At 38.7% G+C, this 27,386-nt stretch overlaps 3 protein-coding genes across 3 annotated transcripts; 1 reads left to right on the top strand and 2 right to left on the bottom strand.

Moving 5' to 3' along the window:
• Positions 1-16,321: 16,321 nt before the first annotated feature.
• On the bottom strand, positions 16,322-18,206 carry K441DRAFT_660072 (uncharacterized protein). Its single transcript, XM_067648639.1, has 2 exons — positions 18,126-18,206; positions 16,322-18,061 (listed from the first exon to the last, which is right to left on the bottom strand). Exon 2 carries the CDS (start codon positions 17,989-17,991, stop codon positions 16,474-16,476), a length of 1,518 nt encoding a protein of 505 aa, XP_067503757.1. The 5' UTR covers positions 17,992-18,061; positions 18,126-18,206; the 3' UTR covers positions 16,322-16,473.
• Positions 18,207-19,117: 911 nt separating this feature from the next.
• On the top strand, positions 19,118-20,327 carry K441DRAFT_660074 (uncharacterized protein). Its single transcript, XM_067648640.1, has 3 exons — positions 19,118-19,488; positions 19,560-19,862; positions 19,930-20,327. Exons 1-3 carry the CDS (start codon positions 19,181-19,183, stop codon positions 19,964-19,966), a joined length of 648 nt encoding a protein of 215 aa, XP_067503758.1. The 5' UTR covers positions 19,118-19,180; the 3' UTR covers positions 19,967-20,327.
• Positions 20,328-21,980: 1,653 nt separating this feature from the next.
• Positions 21,981-22,919, bottom strand: K441DRAFT_561306 (HET-domain-containing protein; the record flags this gene model as incomplete). The annotated part of the gene is made up of 1 exon (XM_067643531.1): positions 21,981-22,919. A coding segment is annotated over one exon (939 nt), but the record flags the coding sequence as incomplete, so codon positions are not given.
• Between the last annotated feature and the right edge of the window lie 4,467 nt (positions 22,920-27,386).

Below are 27,386 nucleotides of genomic sequence, written 5' to 3' on the forward strand. Positions count from 1 at the left end.
CTTTATAAGTATTTATAGGATTAAAGAGAGTAAGGTTATATTCTTTAACACCTTAATATACGCTAATAACTTAATTATATAGGCTAAAGTCCTCTTAATATAATTCGGATAAACCATACTAAATTATCTAAAGTTAATTAAAGAGCTTTTAAAGATAATTAAGCTGAGGGACACCTGGGTTTATAGTAATGATCCTTAGGAAGGTAGTCTCTCTCTATTCTAATATATATATTGCTGCTTATTCTCTTCTGTTTTAAAGTGGCATCTTAACTTATATATTATGCGGTTAAAATCATATCCTTTTCCTACTAAATGATTATAATAGAAGGTACTAGCTCGGCCCTTAAGTATAACGGAATAGGCGTTGTGGTATTAATTAGACTCTATTCCTACCTTTTAGCAATAGTTATAGAAGATACGTAGTTTTAAATTAAGAATATTATATAATTCCCTGCTAAACTTCTTCTCCTAATCCGAATAGAGCTTCGTAAGCTCTATAAGCAATTTTAAACTGCCTCTAATTTAAGATTAAGATGGAGGAGGTAGGAGTTATATTATAGGCTGCAGTAGGGACGTAGGTCTAGTTGGTGGAGTTTAAAGGTTAGTAGATTATAAAGCAAGGGGATTTTATACTTACTCGTGTTAAGAGGTAGTAGTTAAAGTTGCGGGTTAAATTAGTGGATTTTAGGGAACTAAAGATAGAGGTAGAGGCGATGGATACAGAACGGAAGAACTCGTGCCTAGAGTAATGGAATTAGAACGCGTCTCTTATAGTATATTACTTAGATTCTATTATAAGTTAAGCTTCCTTATAGTGCGTAGTTGGTGCTTAATCTCTTATGTAGTCCATTTATGCTTTTCTTTTACGTTAAGAACCTACTTCTGAATATTATCTTTAATAGTACCCCCGTCCTTAGGGACAAATACTCTATTCTCCTAAAGGAAGTTACGAAAGTTTTATATAATATCCTTATTTACGGGGGCCTATGTTTCCTTTATCCATTTAATAAAGTCCTCCTTTATACATTCCTATAGCGCAGTATTATTATATTTACTGTCCTTATAATATACTATACGGTGTAATAAAAATCCATTTAAGTCTTGTTTATTAGCGTTTGCAAGATTAATTATAGCTTTATTTTATGTCTTTGGGTTAATATCTTCCTTATACTTCTTTAGGTAGGTTAACGCTATAGTAGGTATAGAATTAACGGGGTGTCGTACGTTAAAGGTAGGTAGGATTTTCGGTTTTATAGGATCTTATAGGTTTGCTGTTAAGAGGTAGGCAATTTAAGATATTGTTTAATACGTTTTAGACGTTAACTTAGGACCTTATATTTAGTAACACTTTTAACCTAAAGTACTTAACCAAATCTTCGTAAACGCGGTTGTTCTGCGTAATAGATGCAACTTAGTATCTTCTAGTACTTAGTAACACTTCTATTACTAGTTTTCCGCAAGTTTAAGGTAGTACGGTATCGCCGGGATCCATTCCATATAAGCGCATATAGCACCCCTATACGAGACTGTCTCTTCTATTCGAAAACCTAGCTGCTCTGTGGTTAACTGTATATTCAACCACTAATCAGTGTTAGTTACATAGGGTAACTCACCAATAACGACTACTCGAGTAGGTTACAGTGATATTGGTTAATAAAGCTTTTTGATTGGAATGAGGAAGGGCGAGGAGCTTAAGGCTCCTCGCCACGCTAGTGCCGCGGCGACACGTGACGACCGCTTGCCTCATTCCCGACAAGTCTACTTTTACTATATATACGTTCTTGTGTACTAGGGTAGATATACTACCGCTATAATTATAGAATACTATAATAGTAGCTATATATTATAAGCACATACCTAACATATATAGATAATGCTTACTTCTCCGTACTTTACTTAAGCTTTTTATTAATCTCTACTACTTAGTATAGACGACTACTACGCTTTTAGAGGTTGTTAATTAATTTAAGCTTAACCCTATTATATGCGGAGTATATACAGAGCATATCCTTATAGGTATACTCGCAGTATCTAATGCCGCTATATTTAAACGCTTAATAAAATACTTTTCTACTCTCCCAATTATTGTTTTCCCTAAGAAGTTATAGTTATATAATTTTAGGGTTATTAGTTTAATAGAATAAGAATTAAATCTACTAGATGTATAAGTATAGTATATACTTTGCATATATATTACTTACCTTTAATATATACTAATTAATAACCTTATATACTATTTTTTTTATCCGCATTTATAGACAGTAGAGGTATTGCTTTATAGATAAAGTATGCAATTCCTTCTTTTCTAGTTACTGAATATTTTGGCATTATAATATAGTCTATTACCTCTTAAATAATAACTTAATGCTTACCGTTAGAGCTAATAAGTGCTCTATAGTCTTAGAGTATGCCCTAGCTATTTTAAGTATATATATAGTATATGCATAAAGTCGTATATAGTTTTATTTTAGAGAGACTTATATAAAATAGAAGCCGCTGTTATATACTATCTTAGCCCTCGCCCTCCTTATCCTTATCCTCCTCCTTTTTTTCCTCCTTATCCTCCTTATCTTTAATACTCTCCCTACGAATTATATTATCTTAAGAACCATCGCCTTTATATTTAATGTTAGGTACGCTCTAAAATATCTACGTATACTTAGCATATGCGTAGCATATAGTTATACATACTAACTAGTAGGCCGTTTAACCATCCTACTATACTTTTATTTGCCTTAGTTATTAGGTAAAACCTAAGTAGATAGTTATATAGCCGCAAGGTACGGGCGACCCTAGGGCAACCTAGGGGTGACTTGCCCGTGGGGTACGTGCTCTATATATACTTAGGGAAAACCCTTCCTACCTCGCATATAGACTCCTCCTTTTCCCTTAAGGATTTGTCTCTGTATACAATATACCCTATTATTCTATTATTAGACTCCCTATCTATATTCTTACCTTATATTTAAATCCTTACCAATCCCCTTAGAAGGATAGCCGGTTTAATTTTTCTATAATGCCTCTAAAAAGAAAACTAACGCCTATACCTAACGGTAATACGCTAGCAATATAACCGCAGAACGCCTTAGGATCTAGTACAGACAAAACCGCTAGAATTATACTAGCAGCATCTAAGCTATTTTCTAAATCTTAAAATGATTAAATATCTATAAACGCTAGAGACTAGTTTAACTTATATACCTAGGCTTAATAGAAGCTTAGTAAGGTTACTAGCGTCCTACCTAATCCCGCTAATATAAAGGAGCTAGATGAGCTAGCTAAGAAAATAGCTAACTTATAGAGCATTATTAATTTAATAAAGCCCTCCTATTGCCTTTTTAGTAAAGAGTATAAATTATATAGCGAATATATACGCTAATTAAATCTCAACGCTCTGGTTAAGAAGTTACCACCTAATATTAGCGGTACTACTTAACAGCATTTTAACTAGTAGATTACTACAGTTAAGAACCAATTTAAGGTTAATAACGCTAACTATAACTATAAGCAACGTATGCGCTAGGCCATTAAAGGTCTTATAAAAGAAAAGATAATTACCTAACTAGTTTATTGCTAGTTAGGTACTAAGAATATGTAAGAGTATATATATTAGGTCCCGCCGCGCTTACGACAAGTTCGCAAGCACTTTCAGTCTTTTTAGCCGTATGGCGACGTAGAGGCGGGCCACGTTACAATTGTGCTTGCGAACTTTCTGGGGCTAGGTGTCGTGGGTTTGATCCCTATCGGTCACTTCGCTCTGGTATAGTCTAACGCGCATCCATGCGATGAGGCGTCGGTGGATTCTAATCGCTTACGTTACTGGGGACTAACTAATATAGTGATACTCTTGGCGTTTGATCCCTGTGGAGGCCCAAACGGGCGCATAGAGGAATCCTTATGAGCGCTCGGGGACGAGCGCGCAGAGGAGAGGGTAATTGTAAGAGTATATATATTAGGTCCCGCCGCGCTTGCAATAAGTTCGCAAGCACTCTTAGTCTTTTTGGCCGTATGGCGACGTGGAGGCGGGCCACGTTATAGAATAAGAGTCCTCTACTATAGGATGAGTTTAAGACTATAGTCTAAGACTAGATTAGGAACCCTATAGTAAGATGCTTTAATAACGCTATAATATACTATATAGCTATTATTGTTGGGAATAAAGGCAAATGGTCACCATATAAGGTATATTGCCGTTACGTATGGCAAGTTGCCGTTACGTACGGCAAGTTGCCATTACGTGCCGCCGCGGCACTAGCGTGGTAAGGAACCTTAAGTTCCTTACCCCTTTCTTTAAGAAGAAAAACAATTATTATACTATCTACGAACCGTAGCTACGTGATATCCCCTTATGAGTCCAATATTAATTAGTAGTTAACTTTACTGTTATACTATAGAGCAGCTAGGTATTCCACTAAGAAGAAATAAGCCACTGTACTAGTGCTACTTATGCTAAAGGAAGCTGTCTTTTAAGGTTAGAACTGGTCCTAAACCTTAAATAGAACTCTTCTATAAATTTAAGGATTTAAAGGCCAGAACTGGTCCTAAGCCTTTTTAAGATTATAGATTCTTGCGTCTATTACGTAAAATAATACGCTTTATAAGTTTTCGCGATTTAAGGCTAGAACTAGTCCTAAGCCCTATAATCGCAAATATATATTATAAACGCGTACTAAATAACAATCCCTATACTACCAATATTCCCTTCCTCTAAAGATATAACTATGGCTACTTTAAACGACTAAAGAGACTTCTTACCACTAGGGGTAGCTATATACGCGAAACTTATTAATAAAGATTAGGACGCATTTACCTTTAATATAATAACCTATACCATAAAATAAGTTAACAGCTTTTTCCTATACTATATTTTATTCTACTAAGATAGCTACTACGCCGATTTATAGTTATAGGAATACTTTAGAGAGGATTTTATAGGATGGACCGCTAATACCTAGGCACTTAGCAATATTAATATTATTTAGGATTTTTAAGACTCCCTTTAAAGGAATAGGGTATACGTTGCTAAGGACGGTAACCTAATTACTAGTAATATTTATGCCGTTCTTACTAGTATAGAAGAACTAGTATAGATGGAAGCTAAGATTATACGTTAACTATAGAAACCTAAAACTAACCTATATTCTTTAAAAGGTAACTTTAATTCGGAACAAAACCCCTAGAACGCTACTCTTCTACCTAAAGGTACTCTCCTACCTAGAGGTGCTCTTCCTCTACCTTTATTATCTTTAACTCCTCTATTCTAGCTAACTAATAAGCCTTTATCTTAAGAAGTCACGAATCTAATAAAGGTATATTTAGATGAAGAGAAGAAGTTTAGAGGAGAATTATATAATATACTTAGAGTAAAACTATAGGTTTTTTATAACTGCTATAATAAGGTTAAAATTTAACGCTATTAGTTCCATTATATTTTCTCTATTATATTAAAGGGATGGGCAGCAACGTTCTATTACGACAATATTATAGGTAAAAACTATAGCTTTAATATAATGCTTTAGCTTACTAGAGCCTACTTTAAAACTAATAAAAACTGCTAACTCTATATATCTAAATAGCGGGAGACTATATTCTAGAGAGTTATTGCTTTTAACCCGATAATAACTTGCCTAGAGTATCTTTAACTACTCTTTAATAAACTTTAGAAAATCTAATATAGTTTTACTAAAACCTATTAAAACAAGAACAGTCTAAGGGATTAGGTTATCTTAGTATGCTATAACGTTTTTAAGTATAACTTGGCGCTATATAAACCTATAAATATATTTAAAGGAGTATATGCTAAACTATGCTTTGCTATAGGCACTATAATGCAAATATAAGAACCCTAATAATTCTATACTAAAAACCCTATTTAAACCGGGATTTTAGACTAATATAATTATAACTAGACTAATTAAATATATGGTGGCTAGAGTAGGGGATATAGTAGAGGGTATAATTAACGTTAACTATAAAGTAATTGTAGAGGTCCTTGTGGAGGTTCATTTCGGAATAACTATTAGAAGAAGTGCTACGTTTATAAGAAGCTAAATTACTAGTTAAATAGATACTCTCTTAATAAGTGAAAGGAGGTATATAATAAGTTCCAATAGAGTATAAGAAATGTTAGAAATTATAAGGTTACTACGGCCTACTTTTAAAGCTTTTTAGTCTAATATAAAGGTATAGAAGACCTTAAGGATAAGGTTAATAAGGCCAAACAGCTTCTTATGGATATAGATATTAAGGATTACTCTTCTAACTAATACTTTACTAAGTATAGTGAGGTAAATGGTATATAAACCGTTGCTATTCTTAATAACTAATCTACGTTCCATTCTATTATAAAGTTAGATATCTTTAATAAGTTAAAGGAAAGTTCCACGTTTTCCTTTAATAATAGATACTTAGTAAACGTCTTCTATAGTATTATACTAGATACTAGAGCCGTAGGAGTATCTATAGTAAGAAAACCTTAAGTTTGAGCTTTTTAGTAGCTTAATAGCTTTATTTAAATTAACAAATTAACGGTAGGCCAATATATAATTTGCTTTAGTAAGGGTACTATAATCTCTCTTGGCACAATTAAGGTCTAAACCCTATTAGGATGTATTACCTTCCACGTTGTTCCCGTGAATACCCCGTTCCTATTTTATATTTAAGATATAGATAAATTAGGTATTAAGCTTAATAACCTTAAAAATATGCTTATTTAGGGAGACAATTGGGTGCCCATTGTACGCAAGTGGGGTTACCCTTAGTTGCTCCTCTAATAACTAGAAAGGAGCGTTGCTTAGAGTTACTTAACTAAGTTAGAGCTACGTTAACTATACCGTTGTTTTAGCCACCTATTTGTTTACTAACTACTTAGGGTTCTTTAACGAGTAGGTTATAAAGTTAAGGTTAAGGCAATTAAGCATCTTATAAAGTACTACTATTACTGCTAAATAAACCAGAAGTCCCCTAGCCAATTTAAGTTTACCCTTAAAGATAACTACGACTTTAACTTCTGTATTATTATTAATATTATATATTTTAATAGTAAGCTAGTCCTTTAAGCTGTTAACTTATTAACCTTCTTTTAAGCTATACGTTTCTTAAGGGATATATTAGCTAGGAACGTATAGAATACCCTTTAGTTATACTAGATTAATGTCTACCTAGGACCCCCTAATTAAATTATTTATGATATAGGAAAGAACTTTTTATCTGCGGAGTTTTAATAATAGGTAAAAGCAATGGTAATTAAGGTTAAGGAAGTCCCTATTAAGGTATATAATAGTATTAGAAAAGTAGAGTGATACTATACGCTATTACGCTGAGTATATAAGATTATTTCTTTAGAACTAGAGGACGCTAGAAATTATCTTATAGATGGCTGTTAAGGCCGTTAACAATTCCGCTGGCCTAGATAGGCTTGTATCTATATTGCTAGTCTTTAGCGCCTACCCTTAAATAACTAATAATTCTCTACTATCTCCCTCTATTGTGTAACGAGCTAAGACTATTTATAAAGTAATGAAGGAGGTATGACGTCTATACGCTACGCGCTAGGTTAATAACGTACTAGGAATAAGAAATGGCCTAAACACCTTAACTACGCTTAATCTGCCACTCTAATCTAAAGTATGGGTATGGCGTAAAAAGGGAGGATGGTTAGGCCTATATAAACTTATTATAATTAATAGTTAAACTTACACTCTTTAAATGCCCTATAGACCTACTTAATTCCATTTAACTATTATTAGGCTTTACTATAAAGATAATAGTTCCGAGCCTTTATAGGATGCCCCAGAAGATACCCTAAAAGATACCCTAGAGGAGAACTATAATTAACGTACCCTAGAAGGCGACTATAATCCTAATATAATTATAGTAGACGTGCCGCAACTATGACGCGGTAGAGGTCGCCTAAAGGGATTACAAAATCGCCAATATCTTATTAATTTTGAAGAGCAATTCGTTACTACTATAGAGAGTAGAGTTAAGTTGTTAATGGCCTTTATGATAGCTAAAGAGAAGGCTGACTTTAAGCTCGTAAAATAGTTTTAAAAGGAAGGTTATATTATAACTCTAGGAGCTCCTTTCTAAGTATCTAATAAGTAGGAAATTGACAGTCTTATTACAAGAGGAGTCTTTAAATTTAAGAAGTATAACCCTACTAAGTTTAATGGAATTCGCATCTTTAAGTTAAGAATAGTTAACAAGATTAAGGGTAAGGCTACTAATGCCCTATTTAAGAAATTAAGGCTTATTATCTAAGGCTATAATAATAACAATAAGGAGACAATCCTTACGTAATCCCCTATAATTTAATAAGCTAGTTAGCGAGTTATTATTGTACTAGCTCCCTCCTTAATAAAGAACGGAATGGTAGTTTATTTATAAAATATTACTTAGGCCTACACCTAATTAGAAACGCGCCTTTAGCGCTTAATACTAGCATATCTTTCAGAGTAAATTCGCCACTAATATCCCGAAGATACGATTATAGTTATACTTAAGCCACTATATAGAATTGCAGAGGTAGGAACTTATTAGTAGGCTACCTATAGCAAGCACTATAAAGAGAAGCTTCTAATAACTACCTCTATATTTAATCCCTGCTTCCTTATTATAACTACGGGAACTTTATTTGGAATTATTGGTATATAAACTAATAATATAATTATCTTAGGAGACAATCAATTCTTAGCTCTTAAGGAAGATGAGCTAGTAAAGGTAAATCTTATGGTAAAGCTAAAGGAAAGACTTAATGTAATAACGCTATTACTCTTTAATAGATATATCCTTTCCCTAAACAAGGACTCTATTGCTTTACGCTAGAAAGGTTAAGGTAAGAAGATTAACGTTATTAACGTTAATTCCCCAAAGCAAGGATATGTGGAGTAACGCGCCTATAAAGCTTATATTGCTTCTATTTATTAGCCTAAAGCTTCCTTTAATCTCTTTATTACCGCTTAATACTAGGAACTAACTAAGGAGGATGTCCTTGCCCTAAATAAGCGCCTTTCTTAGTAAATAATATATTTTAATTAGGGACTACTCTATATATCTATTAATCTTCCTACCGCTAAGCTCTTTATATTTGTTAATAAATCGTTTATAAATAATAAAGATTTTAGCTCCTAGTTAGGATATAAGATTATCATCATAAACGAATTTACTAGAGAGAATGACTTTATAATCTATGGCAATCTTATCTATTAGAGCTTAATTAAGAGTAAGCGCGTTACCTAAAGTGTTTTGGCGTTAGAGATATATAGAATAGTTAGCGGAGTTAATATAGCAATTGCAATTGGAACTACCCTAAAGATAATTATAGATTAACTCGAATTTCCTATTATCCCTATAATCGTGTACACCGATTTATTTTCCCTCTATAAGTGTTTAGTTAAGCTTGGTACTATAAAGGAGAAGCGCCTTATAATTAATATTATAGTACTTTAGCAATCCTATAAGCATTAAAAACTCTTTAAGATTTAATAGATTAATAGCTAAGATAACTTAGCAGATGTAATGATAAAGGTAAACCCAAATAAGGTACTAGAGACGTTTATTAATACGAATACTCTACATATATAAGTTAAAGGTTAGGTTAAAAGGGAGTCCCCAGAAATTTCTTAGTTATATAAGGTCTTAAGATATCTAGGAACTTCGACCGGCGGTTAAAGTTATCTAATTAGTTAGATTCTATAGACCCTAACTTAAACTAGCTAATTAGGATTTTCTATTCCCGGAATAGAAAATCGCTATTAGCTCGCTTACTGCTAGCGCCTTAGCGGCCCTACTAATAAGATACCTACCTATAACTTATAAGTAAGAAAGCACTATGTGCTAAAAGGCAAATTTTAGGATAGCGAGACTTATATTATAATGGCAATAGTAAGTAAAGAGGATTAATTTTTATTCCGCTAGTTAAGCGGTATATATATATAGATGGCAACCACAAAAGAAGAGTTACTAGTGTTGGGAATAAAGGTAAATGGTTACTATATGAGGTATATTGCCGTTATATATGGCAAGTTGCCGTTATGTGCGGCAAGTTGCCATCACGTGCCGCCGCGGCACTAGCGTGGTAAGGAACCTTAAGTTCCTCACCCCTTTCTTTAAGAAGAAAAACAATTATCATACTATCTACGAACCGTAGCTACGTGATATCCCCTTGTGAGTCTAACAATTATAAAGGAGAATTAGATATTTAACGTCTTCCTAGCTTATATACATAGCTTAGAGGACCTCTTCTCTTATACCCCTTTTATTAATCCTAAATAATAGGTAGACTTTTAGTTCTTATATCTCCCAGCCTACCTATAAGTAAAGCTTTTCCGCTAGAACTTTACCCAATAGGTAAGAACCGCTAAAGACCTCTTTAACGAAATCCGCTATATAGAGTAATTGCTTAATACTATAAAGCTTACGGAAGATCGCGTAAGTGGCAGCGGCAAATTATTGTATATAAAGCGCGGTTGCAGCATAGGCTTTATAGACTTAGGCTTAGGAAACAGAACCTAAAAAGGGCAACGCTTTTTTAAGTAAACTCCTAGGGAGACTACCTAAAATCTAGATGGCTTAGGGGACCCCCTAAACGCTAGTGCTATATAGGCGAGTTAAAGGACCGTAGGCGGCTACTATAAGGAATACTAGAAGTAGGCTAATAAAGAGAAGTTAGCTTGGCCTTTAGAAAACCTAAAGCCCTAGTAGCGTATCTTTTTTAACTGCAACTAGGGCCTAATATAGAGGAAGAGAAGAAACGCATTATAGTATATATTATAATAAATACGCCCTAAGGCGAAGTCCGCCTATGTGCTTTATATAATAATAGGTACTAAATTAACCTTATTAATTAAGATATTGTCCATAGGTTTAACCTACCTATACGCTACGCGCTATATTTACGTAAACCTATTGCACGTTTTTTTAATAGCAACTAGATAATAATCTAGGATACTTATAATCTAATAGTTACCACTAGCGACTCCTAGGGTACCTCTCGTACTATTAGCCTATAGGCCTTTTAGGGCGGCTTATTTAATAGTTATAATATAGTTTTTAGATGGGATTAGCTCGCGGAAGTAGATCTATTAATTAGCTTCTATTCTAGATAGTTTATCTAGGGTACTTCGGACCCTAAACACCTTTAGATAGTTACCCTTAATGCTCTCCTAGCAGATATTAAGGCTGGTAAAATAATCTATTCGCTATAGCTAGAAGACTCCTTTTTTATACTAGTTGTAAATATAATAGAGGACCTATTATTACTGGTAGCGAGTACCTGTATAAACCCTCTAAATATAAAGATACCGGTTATAAATATAGTAGAGAACCTGCCGTCACTAGCAGCGAGTACCTATAGAGACCCTCTAGTGCCGGCGTAGATTACCTATATAAGGGGGAGGTAATCGAAACCCTAAAACTATTAAGTATACTACAGCAGAGCTATATACACTCTTAGTGTAAGTATACCTGCGAAATGTATATTAGCCGCACCCTTCTCTCTACTAGCTCCCGGAAGCACACTACTATATAATAGTTGCTTTAACCTTCGTAGCCCCTAGCTTGCTAAATATATATAAGGAGGAAATTAATGTCTTCTCTAATAAGCTAGCAAGTATACTACTATAGAACTCTAAGTATAACCATATAATTAACTTAGAAGAAGGTAAAACACTACCGTAAATGCCCCTCTACAACCTCTTATAGAAAGAGTTATAGATCTTATAAGAGTACCTAAACAGTACTCTTAAAAAGGGCTGAATTAGGCCTAGTAAGTCGCCTACTAGAGCGCCCATCCTCTTTATACTAAAAGCAGATAGTATAATATGGCTATACGTTAACTATAGACGCCTAAATAAGATTATAATTAAAAATTAGTACCCCCTACCGCTAGTTAGCAAACTCTTTAATAGGCTTAGCTATATAAAGATATTTATAAAGCTAGATCTTTATAATACGTACTATAGGATTTATATTAAAAGGGGAGATAAATAGAAGACCGTATTTAAAACACGCTACGGTTACTTTAAGTACCTAGTGATGCCCTTTAGCCTTACTAACGCCCCTATGACTTTCTAGAGCTATATTTATAAAGCTTTAGAAACCCTAGTAAATACTATTTACATAGTTTACCTAGATAATATTCTTATTTACTTAAATAACGAGTATAAGCACGTTAAGCACGTTAAGTAGGTACTATAATAGCTTTACGCTTGGGGCCTATACGCTAAATTATTAAAATGTATCTTTTATACTAAGAACGTTAAGTTCCTAGGCTTTATTATTACCCCTAGGGGTATTATATTAGATCCTAACCGCGTAAAAGCTATTAAGGAATAGCCTAAGCCTAAGTCCTATAGGGACATTTAGGTCTTCCTTAGCTTTATTAACTTCTATAGGCGATTTATTTAGAACTACTTAGATACCGCATACCCCCTATATATATATCTTATATAGGCACATCGCGACCTAATGTTAGATAGGGAGAAGAAGTAGAAGCGTAAGTTAAAAGGGCTTACTAAATAGTATTAACCTTGGTCCTGGCCTAATAACGCGTAGTAGGCGTTTTATAAGCTACGCACTACGTTTATATAGGCTTCTTTACTTTACTACTTTGACCCTAATCTACCCTTAATAGTAATTACTAATGCTTCCGATTATGCCTATAGCGGTATACTTTTATAGCCTTTAGGGTAGAGAGACTAACTTTACTAGCACCCGATTGCTTATTATAGTTAAAAGCTTACTAGCCTAGAAGTATAGTATAATACAAATAATAAAGAACTACTCGCTATAGTGCAATACTTTAAGATATAGCGCTATTACTTTAAACACGCCGCGTATATAACGCGCGTGCTCTATAATTATAATAATCTTAGGTACTTTATAACCACTAAGAGCTTATCTACTTACTAGGCCCGGTATACTAAAAAACTAGCTAAGTTTAATTTTAAGATTAAATATAAGCTAGGTAAAGTAAATCCCGCTAATATACTATCCTAGCGCCTAAATTATACTAAAGGCTTTAAAGATAGTAGTAAGAGGATAATCCTTAATGCTATACTACTTATATTGCAGTAAAAGTTGCGGGTTATAGGCCTTATAGGTGGCCCTAATACTACTATATTAAACCAGCGAGTAGTATACATATAGTATATAAGTAACTTTTATAAACTTAGCGCCGGCGGACTAGAGTGTCCTACTATTCTCTTTAAAACCACTTTAACTAGCCTAATAGCGCTTAACCCTAGGGAAAACCCCTTAGCCTAGGCTACGGTCCCCTATAATAACCTAGTAAGTTACTTATATATTATATATTACTTCGCTAGCACCGACTTTACGTAGAGTCTTATACTATAGTAAGAGGTAGTAGTAGCTGCTTTAGCCGAAACGGCGTTTATAAAACACCTCCCTAAGTTACTAGTTAATTTTATTTATAAAGTATAAAAAAGGGACGCCTTTATACGCTCTATATATAATTAGTTAACTTAGAAATAAGTTCCTGCTAGTAATAAGGACTATACCCTTAATAATTAAGGACTCTTAAGGTAAAATAACAAGGTCTAGGTGCCAAATTGTATACTACTATAATAGGAAATCCTTAAGCGGAATTATAATAATCCTATAGGCGGCTACTATGGTTTTAACCGTACTTTTAAGGTAATTATGTAGAAGTATACTTAGAACGGCCTTACCTAGAACCTCTATAAATACCTAAATAATTATAATGCCTACTAACGCTCTAAATCGCGCCGCTATAAACCTTATAGTAAGCTATAGCCTCTTTAGGTCCCCATCCAAGCCTAGCGGCATTATTTATTTAACTTTATTACGGATCTTTTAGAGTTTAAGACTCCTAATAGTATAGAGTATAACTTCGTCCTTATCCTTATAGACTATTTTATAAAGCTAGTACGCTACTATCTAGTATATAAAATAATTAATACTACGTAACTCGCAGAACTCTTATTTAGAGTCTTTATATAAATAGGGCCTCTAGATAATATTATTTCTAATAGGGGTAGTATATTTATAAGCGAGTACTAAAGTACTATATACTACTAACTCCGCGTTTAACGTAAACTTAGTACTATATTCTACCCGTAAATAGATAATTAAATAGAGCGTTAGAACCAGGAGCTTAAAGTATACCTATATATATTTACGAACTAGGAACAGTCTAATTAGGCCTCCCTACTTAAAGAAGTAGCCTTTACCTATAACTCTAAGGTCTATACTATAATAAAGCGTTTCCCTATTAAGCTCGCCTATAGCTAGCTACTAAACGTCCTAGATAGAGTCCTAGATAGCGTTTAAGACGCCTAGTAAGGTAGGGAAGGGTCCAAATTAATAAATATCTAACTCGTAGAGACGTACCTATAACGCCTACGCCTTATATATAAGGTAGCGGCGGCTTTAATAATATACGCCTAAAAGCTTTAGGTAAAATACTATAATCGTTACCACCTGGCTAAGTACTTCGCCATTAGTAAACAAGTCCTGCTCTCCTCTAAGAATATCCATACAAAACGTCCCTATAAAAAGCTTAACTATAAGTTTATAGAACCGTTTTAGATCTTAAAGTGTGTAGGGTAGTAAGTATATAAGCTAGAGCTTTTACCTACTATAGTACGGCTCTACCTAGTCTTCTATATCTCCCTACTAAAGCCTTATAGGTTACGCCCTAAGTTTTAACCCCTAGTAGTAAAAGAGCTTAAGAAAGGCAGCTAGGAAGTAAAAGTAATTATTACCCACTAAGATTATACTAGACAACTATAGTACCTTATTAAATAGCTAGGATAGCTAAATAAGTATAATAAATGGAAATATAAGATAGAATTTAAAAATTATTAATAACTATTAAATAAGTACTGTAAGTGGGATACCCTAGCCTTATAGCTAAAGCGTAGGCAAAAAGTAAGCGCCGCTATTAAAATATAACCTGTATTAAAGTAGAGCAGAGGATATTCTAAGGGATTAAAGAATAAGTAACGATTGCTATAAAAACTATAGCCTTAATTTAGAAAGCACCCTTCCTAGACCTAATCCGTTACTCTATACTAGCTAAGCAGATTGTTTATATATTAGAAAATAGGCCTATTTATAACTAGGGTCTATTTAACTAGAGTCTATAATCTACTAGTAACCCGCTAGTAGTAACCTATACTAATAACTTATATACTATTCTATATATATACTACGCAGATAATATATAAGGCTAAAGTATAGGTTAGTAGCGGGTCTAATAGGTATATAGCCTTACCGTCCTAATCTGGCTGTATATAAATAACCTATAACCTACCTATTAAGTATATACGGCGCTACGCCAGTATAGCATAAGGCTAAAGTAGGGTTAGTAATGGATTTAATAGGTATATAGCCTTACCGTTTATAAATCTGGCTGTATATAAATAACCTATAACCTACCCGCAAGGTACTAGCAACCTACCTATATAAGTAAGCTTTAGAATATTTCTAGTCTACTAAATTTAGGCGACGGTATTAAGCTCTACTAGCTTTACCTATTAAATAAACTAATTAGGATTTTCTATACTAGGCATATAAAATTATTACTAGCTTAGTTAAATATAGGGGAGTCTTAGTAAGGCAAATCTAACTAATTAGATAACTTTAACCACCGGTTAAAGTTCCTTAATATCTTCGCGCCGCGTATATATACTACCTATCTCTTTATATATAAAATTAAGACGCTCTTTCCCCTCTAAATTTTTTCCTTACTAAGGTTTTTTATAGGGTTTTATTAAGGCTTAAGTATATAAAGGATTGGGGACAACCCTTTTTAAAGGGGGGGGGCATTGTCAGGTGAAACCTAAGTAGATAGTTATATAGCCGCAAGGTATAGGCGACCCTGGGGCAACCCAGGGGTGACTCGCCCGTAAGGCACGTGCTCTGCACGTGCCTAGGGAAAACCCTTCCTACCTCGCACACAGACTCCTCCTTTTCCCTTAAGGATTCGTCTCTGTACACCCTCTCATCAATTCCGGTGGTTAGCGCAGCCACGTCTGCACGGCCTTTTTGTAGGGGAAGTTTTGGTATTTTTGCTGTTTAAGGGAAAGTTAATAAAACACGCTAACCACCGGAATTGACGAGAGGGTGTATATACAATATACCCTATTATTCTATTATTGGACTCCCTATCCACATCCTCACCTCACATTAGTATAGTTTTTACTTATTATTAGTATAGTGAGATACGTGTAAATGCGCGTATATATATATGTGTATATTATGTGCCTATGTGCGTATGCGTAGCATATACCCTAGATATTTTGGTTTATGCGGTTACTTAAGTTAAATATAGCTACCAATGCGCGTTCTGTATGGGTAAAAGTGTGACCCCGCCGTCCTTTTTCCGGCGCTCCATCGGTGACCCCGTTCAGCTTTCGCTGACCCCCATCGGTGACCCCGTTCAACTTTTCCGTGACCCCTGCGAGCTGCACCCCGCCACTAGCCCACTTAGTCTCCTCTTCTCCCTACCTTTAACCCGCACCACCCTCCCTTCCTCTCCGGCACCTTCTCCCTTTCCCTATTATTAACCACTAAATTGGCCCCAAGACCCACATAGCTCTCCCCAACCTTCACTTTATCTAACTTCCTCCCCGCCGTCCCCGCCGTCCTCACCAACTCCCTATCTCCATCGCCCATATCCCGCGCCACGCCCAAATCGCCCCAAAATAAGCGTCCCTCCACCTCCCCACCCCAACTACTCACCAACCTCCCCAACCGCCCTAAGTCCCCAAACGCCACCGGCTGCGTCCCCCGCGGCTGCCACCTCGCTAGCACATCCACGCACCCCGCCAAGATCCCCGCCAGCAGCACCAGCGCCCCCAGAGGCAGCACCGCCACGAACACGAACAAATTGCACGATACCGCGAACCCGAAGACACAGTTTGCGAGCGCCTTGAACGCGGACAGCACCCACATCTCCCAGCACGTCAGCGCGTCGTGCACAAACGAGTCCTGCGCGTCGAACCGCGCGCCGCTGCGCTGCGACGCGCGGCGCCACACTTTCTCGTCCCGCACGATCGCTACGACGGCTTCGGCGCCGTGCAGGTCGAGTGTGAGAAGGGCTTGTGCAGCGACTTGAATGAGCAGCCCGACATAGTCTTGGCGCGCGTCATATGGGTTGCCGCGCGGGAGGTAGTAGGGCACAGAGAGCTGGCCGAGGGCTTGAAAGTAGGAGGTGACGTCCGCACGGCCAGTTTGGCTGATAACGTAGGCCCTATTTAGCCGGCCGGCGCGGTAGGCGATGAGGGCGGTTGTGGCGGTGCAGGCAAGTAGGATCAACGTGAAGAGGTAGAGCAGCCGTGTGGTGGCGCGGATGGAGGGGATGATGGTCAGGGCGGAAGGCTGGGTGGGTTGGGCCAGGGTTGGCTGTTCTAGGGATGAATCCAGGGGGGGCAGATTGGGGGTGGGGAGGAGCGCGCAGGCTTTGGCGTTAGTGAAGGGGTTGCAGCTCCAGGTTTCCACGGCGCGGCTGGAGAGGAGGCAGGAGGTGGAGATGGCTGCTTGGATCAACAATCCGATGCCGAGACCTACGACGGCCCAGCCATTAATGTCAAGACCGTATCGATCGCCATCTACTTTCTCAGCGGTAACGCCAATTCTGCCGTCCGAGACGCCACGAATGTAGATGTTGAAGGTAAGGAGTGAGGTGGCACCGTAGCTGAGCGCCAGGGAGAGTGCTGACAGGACGTTCCCGAACCACCGGTTCGCGTAAGGGGAGTCAGAGGATCTGGCACAGCTAAAGAGCCGTGGGTTGGAGTTGTACTGGAGGCGGCTCTCGCGCCATAAATTCCACCGTAGAGTCGTAGAGTGGATGAAGTTCATTCCATCGAGGATGGCCGTTAAGACGATATTAAGCAGGAAGGAAATCAAAAAGACAAGTGCTCGTGGGAGACAGTAGACTCGGTGGCCTTGGATGTAGAGAAGAGGCAGGTCCAGTTGTGGGAAGGGGTAATCCACCATGCCCATATTCATAACCCTATCGACGAGCCAGCTAGGAAGTGGGGGGTTGCTGGTAGCCACGATGCAAGTACCCGTGGTGAGAGAAGCGATGCCTAGGACCCAACCGAGACATAGACAAGCTAAACTAATGTTCCGAGTAGTTAGATCTCGGTAGATAGTCGCTCTGCCCAATTCCTCGTCCTGGTCGGCTTGAAGGACCGGCTCTACTGAGGAAGGAGAGCAACCAGTCTCAATCTTGACGGTCAGGTCAGGCACGGGCCTTTCGAGAACGGAGAACAGAGACATCTGCCAAGAAGACAGTATAGAGAGACGGGAATAGCGCTGACGGGAGGATGCCACGCTCTCAGAATCTGGGTAAGGCGAGCACAGAAGACGTGAGCTTTGCGGGTCCCTATTGGTCGAGAGCGAGACCTCCAATGCCGAAGCCGTCGAGGAATTGAAGACGGAGCTAATCGAAAGAATAGTAGGTTTCTGCCAGCGTGCTGAATATAGCCGTTACGCGTGAAACAGCAGTAGAAGGACCACCCTCTCGGCTTCGGGACAATAATACAGGGAAGCGACTGATATTCTGTGAAGATACTAATTCTGTGGCGTCCGTCCAACCAGTTGGGGATGCTTATTAAGAATTGAGATTGACTGCAGCTAGTGCTCAAGGGAATTAGAGAAAATTAAATTCAAGTTACTAGACGCATGAAGGGGTTAAATAAGATACGCAGAAGCAAGTGACTTCAATATCTCTACCCCTTAAATAGATATTAGAAATAGGAAGATGATAAGACATTGTGAATGACTCAGGGATGTTCAACCGTCACCCAATCACAATTTCTGCATTCCCGTTGCCTCCTCCGCCCTCCTGCAGCTTAAAGGGCGTGTCCCTGGAAGAGGAAGATAAAAGCCTTTACCGTCATAGGTCAATTCGTCGTGACGTAAGCACAGCTACAACCGCCGAGGCAGACTTCAGAGTTTTGTGAGCTTTCGACGACTAGGTTTGTGAGCGTTGTAATATAAATTGAGGACATTCTCGTCGTGCGATTCCTCATCCAAGCAAAATCTCATCTTCTCTCCCCAGTCTCTTTTCGAGCATTGCAAAATTCTTCTCTAGCCATCACCATCCCTCATTACCTCCAACCTACTTGCACAAGTATCCAATCCCACATCACCCACAATGCATTCCCGCACACTCATCATCACCTCCATGCTCGCAAGCGCAGCCCTAGCCAGCGACCCCCTTTGTCTGCAAGGCTGCTGCGGCATGAAGCTCCAACTAAGCTCAGCAGCCAGCCTCGCCCTCTCCTCCCTTGGTAGCGTCAGCTCCATCGGCGGCCTAGCTCCCGGGATCCACGTTCCACTGCCAGGGCTGTCCGAGATCCAGTGCTGCCCATGCCCAGAGCCCGAACCCGAGCACGAAGCCAAGATAGCAGCCAGCATGGTGCACGAAGTGCAACCGCTGGCCGCCAAACTCGGCGAAGAGCTGCAGCGGAATCAAACCGTCGCGGGGTACCAGTACGTCTGCCCTTCTGCCCCCCCTTAGACCCCTCCCAACCAAACTAATCCGCCCCTTCTCCCCACCGCAGACAACCTATCCTCCCAACCTGCAACGACACAGCCCCGCGCCTCATAGCCATCTGTTCACCAGGCCAAGACCCGCACAACGACATCGACTGCATCCCAGCCGACTCCAGCGTTCACGGTATCAGCGGCCACAGGCCTACAAACCAACAAATAACCGTAATCGTCTGCCCACGCGGGAAGTGCTACCCGGACTGCGTGTGCGCTAGCACAGCGGGGTTGGTGAAAAGCATGGTGGACGCGCTGAAGGAGATCGGGCAGGTGCATGGGATGGTGGATGAGGGAGCTGGTGTTGTTGCTGATGGCGGGTAAGTACAGCTCTTTATTTTAATGTTTTGCTGTTTATCGATGGGGCTGACTGAGCTGGTGGGTCAGATCTGCGCACCAGGTTCCGTTGAGGAACGAGCTGTGAGGCGAATGAACTCTGCGGTCGCTTGGAAGCGATATGGCTTGGGTGCTGGAACCCGAGAGAACGGAAATGGACTGATATACCGGGCGGGGCTGATGTGGCTGCGAAGTGTTCCGAGGTTGGGATATAGGCTAGCGCGAAGTGCTTCTTGCGTGTGGGGATGAGATCAATACATGTTTGTGTCGGGGAGAGCCTTTATAATTTTTTTATGTTTCCCTAGATGGTGGAGAGAAGTAATCAGTCATGGATGATGACTTCATACTGCCTCGTAACAGTTCGCGTGTTTTCCGTTAGGCTTTGCTTCATTAGTTCTGGTATGTATTGAGAATACCCTCTATAGCTGTTAAATAAGTAGTTGCTTTAGAAACGGTGTTATTAAAAAGAGGTTAAATGATAGAAATGCCGTGTAGAGTCTTCGTAAAGTTGAGTTCAGGATAGACAGTCGTGGCAGTGTAGATCTCTACCTGAACACAAGCGAAGGTTTAGTAATGTAAAGACGCAAATTTAGCGAATTGCCAAGTATTACTGGGCAGCTTTACTGTTTCTCTGCTACCAGAGTGGCAAAGGATTCGAATAACGAATTTACTGTTAAATATTACAGTTCGAAAGATGGGCATTGGCCTGGTATACAACGCGACAGAGTATTTCTTCCTATTTAGCCGAGACAGTGATGTCACTGGTTAGGTTACTTCATTGGATCGGTTCGGTTAAACCAAAATTCAAAGCCTAACCGGTTAGACGATTTTATTGGCTTAATCTGGATCGGTTCTGAAGTTTTAGCGATAACCAGGTAACCAGGAACCAGTAAGGCCTTAGTGGTAAGGATTTGGGTAAGGGCGAACATCACCTAAGGGAGCCAAGCCTTGTCTATTGGCTTAAAATTGCCGTGTAGTAACGCCCTAGTTAATCCGTTCAAGGCTTTGTAGATGACCAGATCCATTAGATATAGTTAATTTAATAGAGTTAATAAAGTTACGGTGGTTATTCCTAACCGCGTTATCCCTATTGCGTCGCCTATATTACGTCGCCCATAACGTGTCGCCTTTATTATTACTACCCTTATTACTGCCCTCATCGCGTTACCCTTATTACTGCCCATATACTACCCTTATTGTTTTATAATTAACGACTAATCATCATTTAATACTATGCTAAGACTCGCGATAGTAAGTACGACGTTCTAATTTGCTTATTAATCGCTAATATTACTGCTGACGTCCTGCAAGCTTTATAGGACCTCTATATACTATTTTATTACTTTATATAACTCCTCCGTACCTTCCTTAAGCACCTTTACCGCTTTATACACTATATTACTCCAAAATCTATATATTTTATCCGGTTGATCTAGTTTAACCGGTTATATAACCGGTTAGTAGCCTAAATCCGAATTTTGGATCGGTTTTGGCCTTATTTTTGTAACCTAACCTAACCGCTGACATCACTGAGCCGAGATGCAATATCCTCAGACTGTCATGTCTGTACAGCGAGAGGCTTATTTAATGTTGATGGCAGATTTCTCGCAATCAAATACCCAATAATAAGGCTCTATACTAGAAGCCTCAAAGAGCGGTGATGAACCATCCCATCCACGATTACAGGAGAACCACCCAATCCTCCGATAGTCTTCAGACGTAAGAGAAAGCACTAGCCCTTCAATAGCTTTGGCCCAGCCAGCATTTTGCGGTATGTACTCCATGAGAGGCATGCACCAATAGGTTACCTGGTAGCTAGCAGATGTTTCGTAGTTCTCCTCCACTTGCATATGCTCGTCTACCGTATCAAGCCTGACATAGGCTGGTTCTGATGCTGCGCGGTTAGGAAAGCACGGAAGGCATTTGTAAGTATTTGTGCTATCTTTTTCCAGATTAACTTGTTGAAGATGTCCTTGTATTCTCAGGGTCCACTCTCTAATCTGACCAAATGGCACTTTTTCATCCAACGGTGTTGTCCAGCATTCACAGACCTCCACGCCGCGGGCAATGACGCGGGCTTCTCCATGGAATAAGCTGAGCTCTATAGACCCATCCACTGATAGCCACGACCAAGTAGGGCAAGACAATTGAGCAGGTCTGCTGCAGTCCGACTTTACGACCTTCCAGACTAGATGCCGAACAAGCCATCTGCTCCAGATCCCAGCAACGTAATCAGCTGCGACGTAGGGCTGAAATGCTGTGACCAAGCCAGAGAGTGCTGGAAGTCTATCCGTGACTTGAGTGAGCCTCCGGCTCGAATACTCCTCCATGACACCTTTCCAGATTAATTCAAGGTTCCTCAGCTGGTCATTGCGACGGGCTTCATCATTGTCATCATGACTAAAAGTTTTGGGTGGAGACAGTAGCTCATGCATCTTTTTCCATTCGCCTCGAGAGGAGCGGATGCCAAAACCTGCTTCTGCTTCCGGAGTTTCCAGATACATGCGACAATACCAGAAGACTTCCAGCACGGGCCAGGTCGAAAACACCAACAGGCGGGGTGATAGTAAATGCTCTTGCATTGTCCACGCGCGTTTATGTAGTGAGGCCCGCATGTTTTCGCTGAACTGCTCGTACAAACTACAGGTGCCGACCGTGTCATCCTCCGCTCGGAATGGAAGTATAATGGGCGCCATACGCATAGGCAAAGGGTCCGCCAGATTTCTCAGAAACCCGAGCGTACAGTCGCTGGGGCCGGCCGCGGATATTGTAATGTAGGCATCTTGATAAATCTTCTCCATCTTTGCAATCTCGACGGCTTTATCATCTTCGCTATCCTGCAATATACAGAGAGAATCAACCCAGAGATAACGTAATTTAAGTCTGCGAGTGACGTCAATGGCGTCCTGAATGGTTTGAGGAAGTCCATTCATGGAGATACCTAAGATATGCTGGTTCAACGTATTCGTGGTCGTAGTCAGCGCTTGCGCCATTCCCCAGCAATAACTAAGCACCGCATATGGGGCACGGCCTTGGGACATGACCAGCCTCGGATTATCTGAAGTCACATCAATGACTCTAGTGGGAAGGAGTGATTCCGTTAGAGTGGCACAGCCGCTATGATCGTGGTCGCAAGCCTGTACGTTTTTTCCGAATTAACGTCATGGGTTTGCCTTACAGTCAACGGTGTATCATCTTGGAACCCTATATAATGTGAATCTGACCTGTAGAGGTTTACAGCCGAGCCTGATGACCTACCACGAGCTATGGATGTCTTAAATACGATTGTGTCAAAACTTCCGTAATTGTATGGGGAGACGCGAACTGTGTTATTGATGTTCAACAGATAGCCAATCGTGAGGCAGATTTCATCCTCTAATTCGCGGTTGGGGTCGGTGCACAGATCGAGTTCGTAAATTGCCCTCTTGAATCTGTCATTGAATCTTTGGCAGAGGTGACAGCCTTGGCGCAGGGACTTATCAAATTCTGCCCGAGTCTTTCGCCATTTGAACGGCTCCTGGATAAGTTTGCCGGGCAGAGGATGCACAAGTAGATTGGACATCACCGCACGGCATGTGGAACAAGTGCTCTGAGCTGCTGCTAGCGTAGCACTCGTTTGTTCCGGGTTGGACGCGCGAGGTTCCATTAGCGTTGACGCGCCGAAGTACCGTGGTGTTGTGGCTCACTCAAGGACAGCTATTTGCTTGATTCAGACAGTGGTCTCACACAGCAGGCCGCGAAGGAGATACTGCATATTATAGACAATATGATATAAGATAGATTCAACAACACTGAGCCTGAGAGACGTAGTGGGAAGGGAGATATGAGCAGCTTCGATTAAGAGCTTTTAAAATGTGTAGAAGGCCACAAGGCAACAACCAAGTCGGGCGAATAAGCCGCATTATTTGTTGTTCGCCCTCAGCTCATTGGCCTGATTTGTGTGGTCTTGCAGGTGGTTTGCAGCGCTGTTGGGATACTGTTGTCCAATCTGACGCTTCATTATGGTTTTCTTACTGCCCATTTTCCACGTTAAACGCGCCTTAGGGGTCTGTGCCACCTTACGCAAGGTGCCACCTCGCGCACAGCTTTTCCTCTCTAAAAAAGACTAAAATTGACCTTTTTATACTACCTATAACTTAATAACCTTATAATAGAATTTTATAAAAATTTAAATATAGCTTATTAAGTATTAAGACTATATTTTTATAATATAAAATTATAAAAAATATAAAGCCATATTTATATTAAAATTATGACTAAAAAAGTAGTATTTTATTATATACTATATATATTATTATTATTATTAATAGCTTTATTATATACTTATTTTTTATATATATGTATAATTACAGCACCTAGTATACCAAACGCGTATCTACGCGTTTGGTGCACCAACTACTCACTTATAACTAATTATAGGGGAGGGCGCGTTAGTATATAAATTACGTAGTCTACCTTAATAGAATTGACAGTTACTACTATCTAAAAGAGTATACAATACTATACGTATTTCGTGCCCCTAAATATAACTCACTTATATTATTAAGTTAATACAAACAATATATTATATATATATATATATATATAAATATGTTTTTTAATAATTATTAAATATATTAAATATATTAAACATTATATATTATATATATATTTAATTTTATATTAATTTATATACTAAAACTATAAATAAAGCTTAAATTGTCGGAATATATGGACAGAGGTTACGTGGTTACAATGTCTCTGATTAGTCACCCTTATGGTGACTCATCAACCCCCTACTTAGGCACTGCGATCCTTACGATCCTTCGCTTTCTAAATCAATTAAGAAGAACAATCATCATACTATCTACGAACCGTAGCTACGTGATATTACCTTGTGAGACCAACATAAATATTATAAATTTAAATATAATAATGTTTTATTATAACTATAGTAAGTATTAAAAAATATATTTAGGTTTATAATTATATAAAATTAATTTATATATTAAAACTATAAATAAAGCTTAAATATTATAAATTTAAATTTAATAATGTTTTATTATAACGTGGCTAACGGGGTTTTGACCGCTCCCCCAGTTATGACCGTTTGGAAAATCAAAGTGAGCCGAAATGTTAATTTGGTGGAAAACAACTAACAAAAGTTCCAAACGGTCATAACTAGGGGAGCGGTCAAAACCCCATTAACTACGTTAACTATAGTAAGTATTAAAAAATATATTTAAGTTTATAATTATATAATATATAATATATAGTAAAAATATATGTCGGTATTACCTAAGTGCACTTATATGGCCTATTAACTATGGAATTAATTCTTGTCTAATAGGTATAGAAAGCAAAGGATCGTAAGGATCGCAGTGCCTAAGTAGGGGGCTGATAAGTCACCGTAAGGATGACTAATCAAAGACGTAACCACGTAACCTCTGTCCATACATTCCTGTCTATATATTCCAACACTAGCAGTTCTTTCTTTATGCTTATGGCGTTATAGGAAGGCAGTAAGGCAGCAAGGTATTAGTTTAGCTGGAGGTGGAAGGCAGTATAAGGTAATAGTGGTACTACAGGCAGAGCAGCAGTTATTAATTATATTACTACAGGTAAAGCAGTAGAAGTTAATTGTGGTACTACAGGAAGGCAGTAAGGTGTTAGTTAGCTGCAGGCGGAAGCAGTAAAATATCGGTAAGCTACGGGTAGAGCAGCAACAGTTAAATCGGAATTAGCTGCAAGCATAGCAGCGGTCTATCCGGGTAGTAGTACGGTACTAGCGGTAGTAATAGTAGTCAAGCGTAGAGCTTGTCTATTAGTCGGTTGGTAGATCGCAGGCATATTAGCACGATCAGTATCGTAATAGCAGGCATAGCGGCGCTATTAGTTTGTCGATAGTATATAGTAGTACAGTACTAGCGTTAGATGGATTACAGGCGTAACGGCACAATTATTTAGTTAGTAGATCTCTATCTTAACAAAGCTTAACACCCGAATTCCCGTTTACATCTTTTAGACGACAACATCCCCATATATGCTTATAGAGAGTAGTATTTAAGGGGAATATAGATTCGCACTTAGTATATTAAAATAGTTAATAATCTGGCAAATGTTTAAAGAGCGCTTAACCTAAAGGGAACGTAGTAGAGCACTTTTCGCAGGTTTAAGGTTGCGGGGGCTTATACAAGCTTAGCTGCCGTAGCTCCTTAGCTTTAGTTAACGAGGGTAAAGCTAGCGGAGCTTGCGCTAGTATAGCTTACTGCTATAATTGCTGAACTACGCTTTATAACTCCTTAATCTCTTCCTTTTGCTCTTAATACGCCTTCTAGACTTTTTCGTACTGCTGTCAATATAGGTCTAAAATATCTTGCTACTGGCGTAATTTTACTTTAAAAGTTTGCTCTTGTTATTAAACCATGTCTTATATATCCTAAATCTGTTTTTAACAAGCGGTTATAGTTAGAAACTCCTATTAGGCTTTGTTGTTATAGGTGTTAATATAGTAACGCCGCCCAGTAGCCGTACAGCTCCCGCTTTTGTATCCTTTAGGAAGTTAAGGTAGTGCCATTAAGGGTTTATAGCTGCCGCAGACGCCGGCAGATTTAAGAGGGTAGAGGGTAGGGAGCGCGCTGGCGTTATAGGCGCGCTATTAGACGTGGTATTCAACGTAGCAGATCTATAAGGAAGGTAGTAGATAGTGTTAGGATTATAGGTAGAGGGGAGCACGTTTTAGACGTTAACTTAGGACCCTAAGTTCAGTAATACTTCTAACCTAAAGTACTTAACCAAATCTTCGTAAATATGGTTGTTCTATATAATGGACGCAACTTAGTATCTCCTAGTACTTAGTAACACTTCTATTACTAGTTTTCCGCAAGTCTAAGGTAGCTGGGTATTTTAGTACTGCTAATGCCGCTAGGTTATTAGGTGCTGGGTACTACTAACGCTGCTAGGTTGCTATAACGCTAGAGTACTGCATAAGGCTATTAGATATTAATTTATATGCTAAGACGCGTACTAGGGGGTAGTTTACTGCTAGGTTGCGTAGCTACGCTAGGATACTACATAAAGCAGTTAAGTAGTTAGATGTTAGGTACTATAAAAGCTAGTATACTATATACGGCTAGAGCGCTGCCGTAGTACTGCTAGGGTAGCTACTAAGGTAACTGCTGGGGTACTGCCCGAGGGCTGTTAGACGTTAGGTGCTATTAAAGCTGGTATACTATATACGGCTAGAGCGCTGCCATAGTACTACTAGGTGTTAATTTGCGTGCTATAGAATATCTTATGCTATAGAATATCTTATAGGTTGCGTATTTATATATTCTAAGCTTACTAGTATAGTTTTACTGCTAGGTATTAAATTGCTGCTTTTAAACAAAGCTACTAAGGCGGCAGTGAACCTTGTTGCTCTATAGCCAACTAGTAAGATTAACTATTAATCAATATCGGTATCACCTAAGTGCACTTATATGGCCTATTAACTATGGAATTAATTCTTATTTAATAGGTATAGAAAG

Source organism: Cenococcum geophilum, assembly GCF_001692895.1.
Source record: "Cenococcum geophilum 1.58 unplaced genomic scaffold K441scaffold_22, whole genome shotgun sequence".
Taxonomy (NCBI): Eukaryota; Fungi; Ascomycota; class Dothideomycetes; order Gloniales; family Gloniaceae; genus Cenococcum; species Cenococcum geophilum.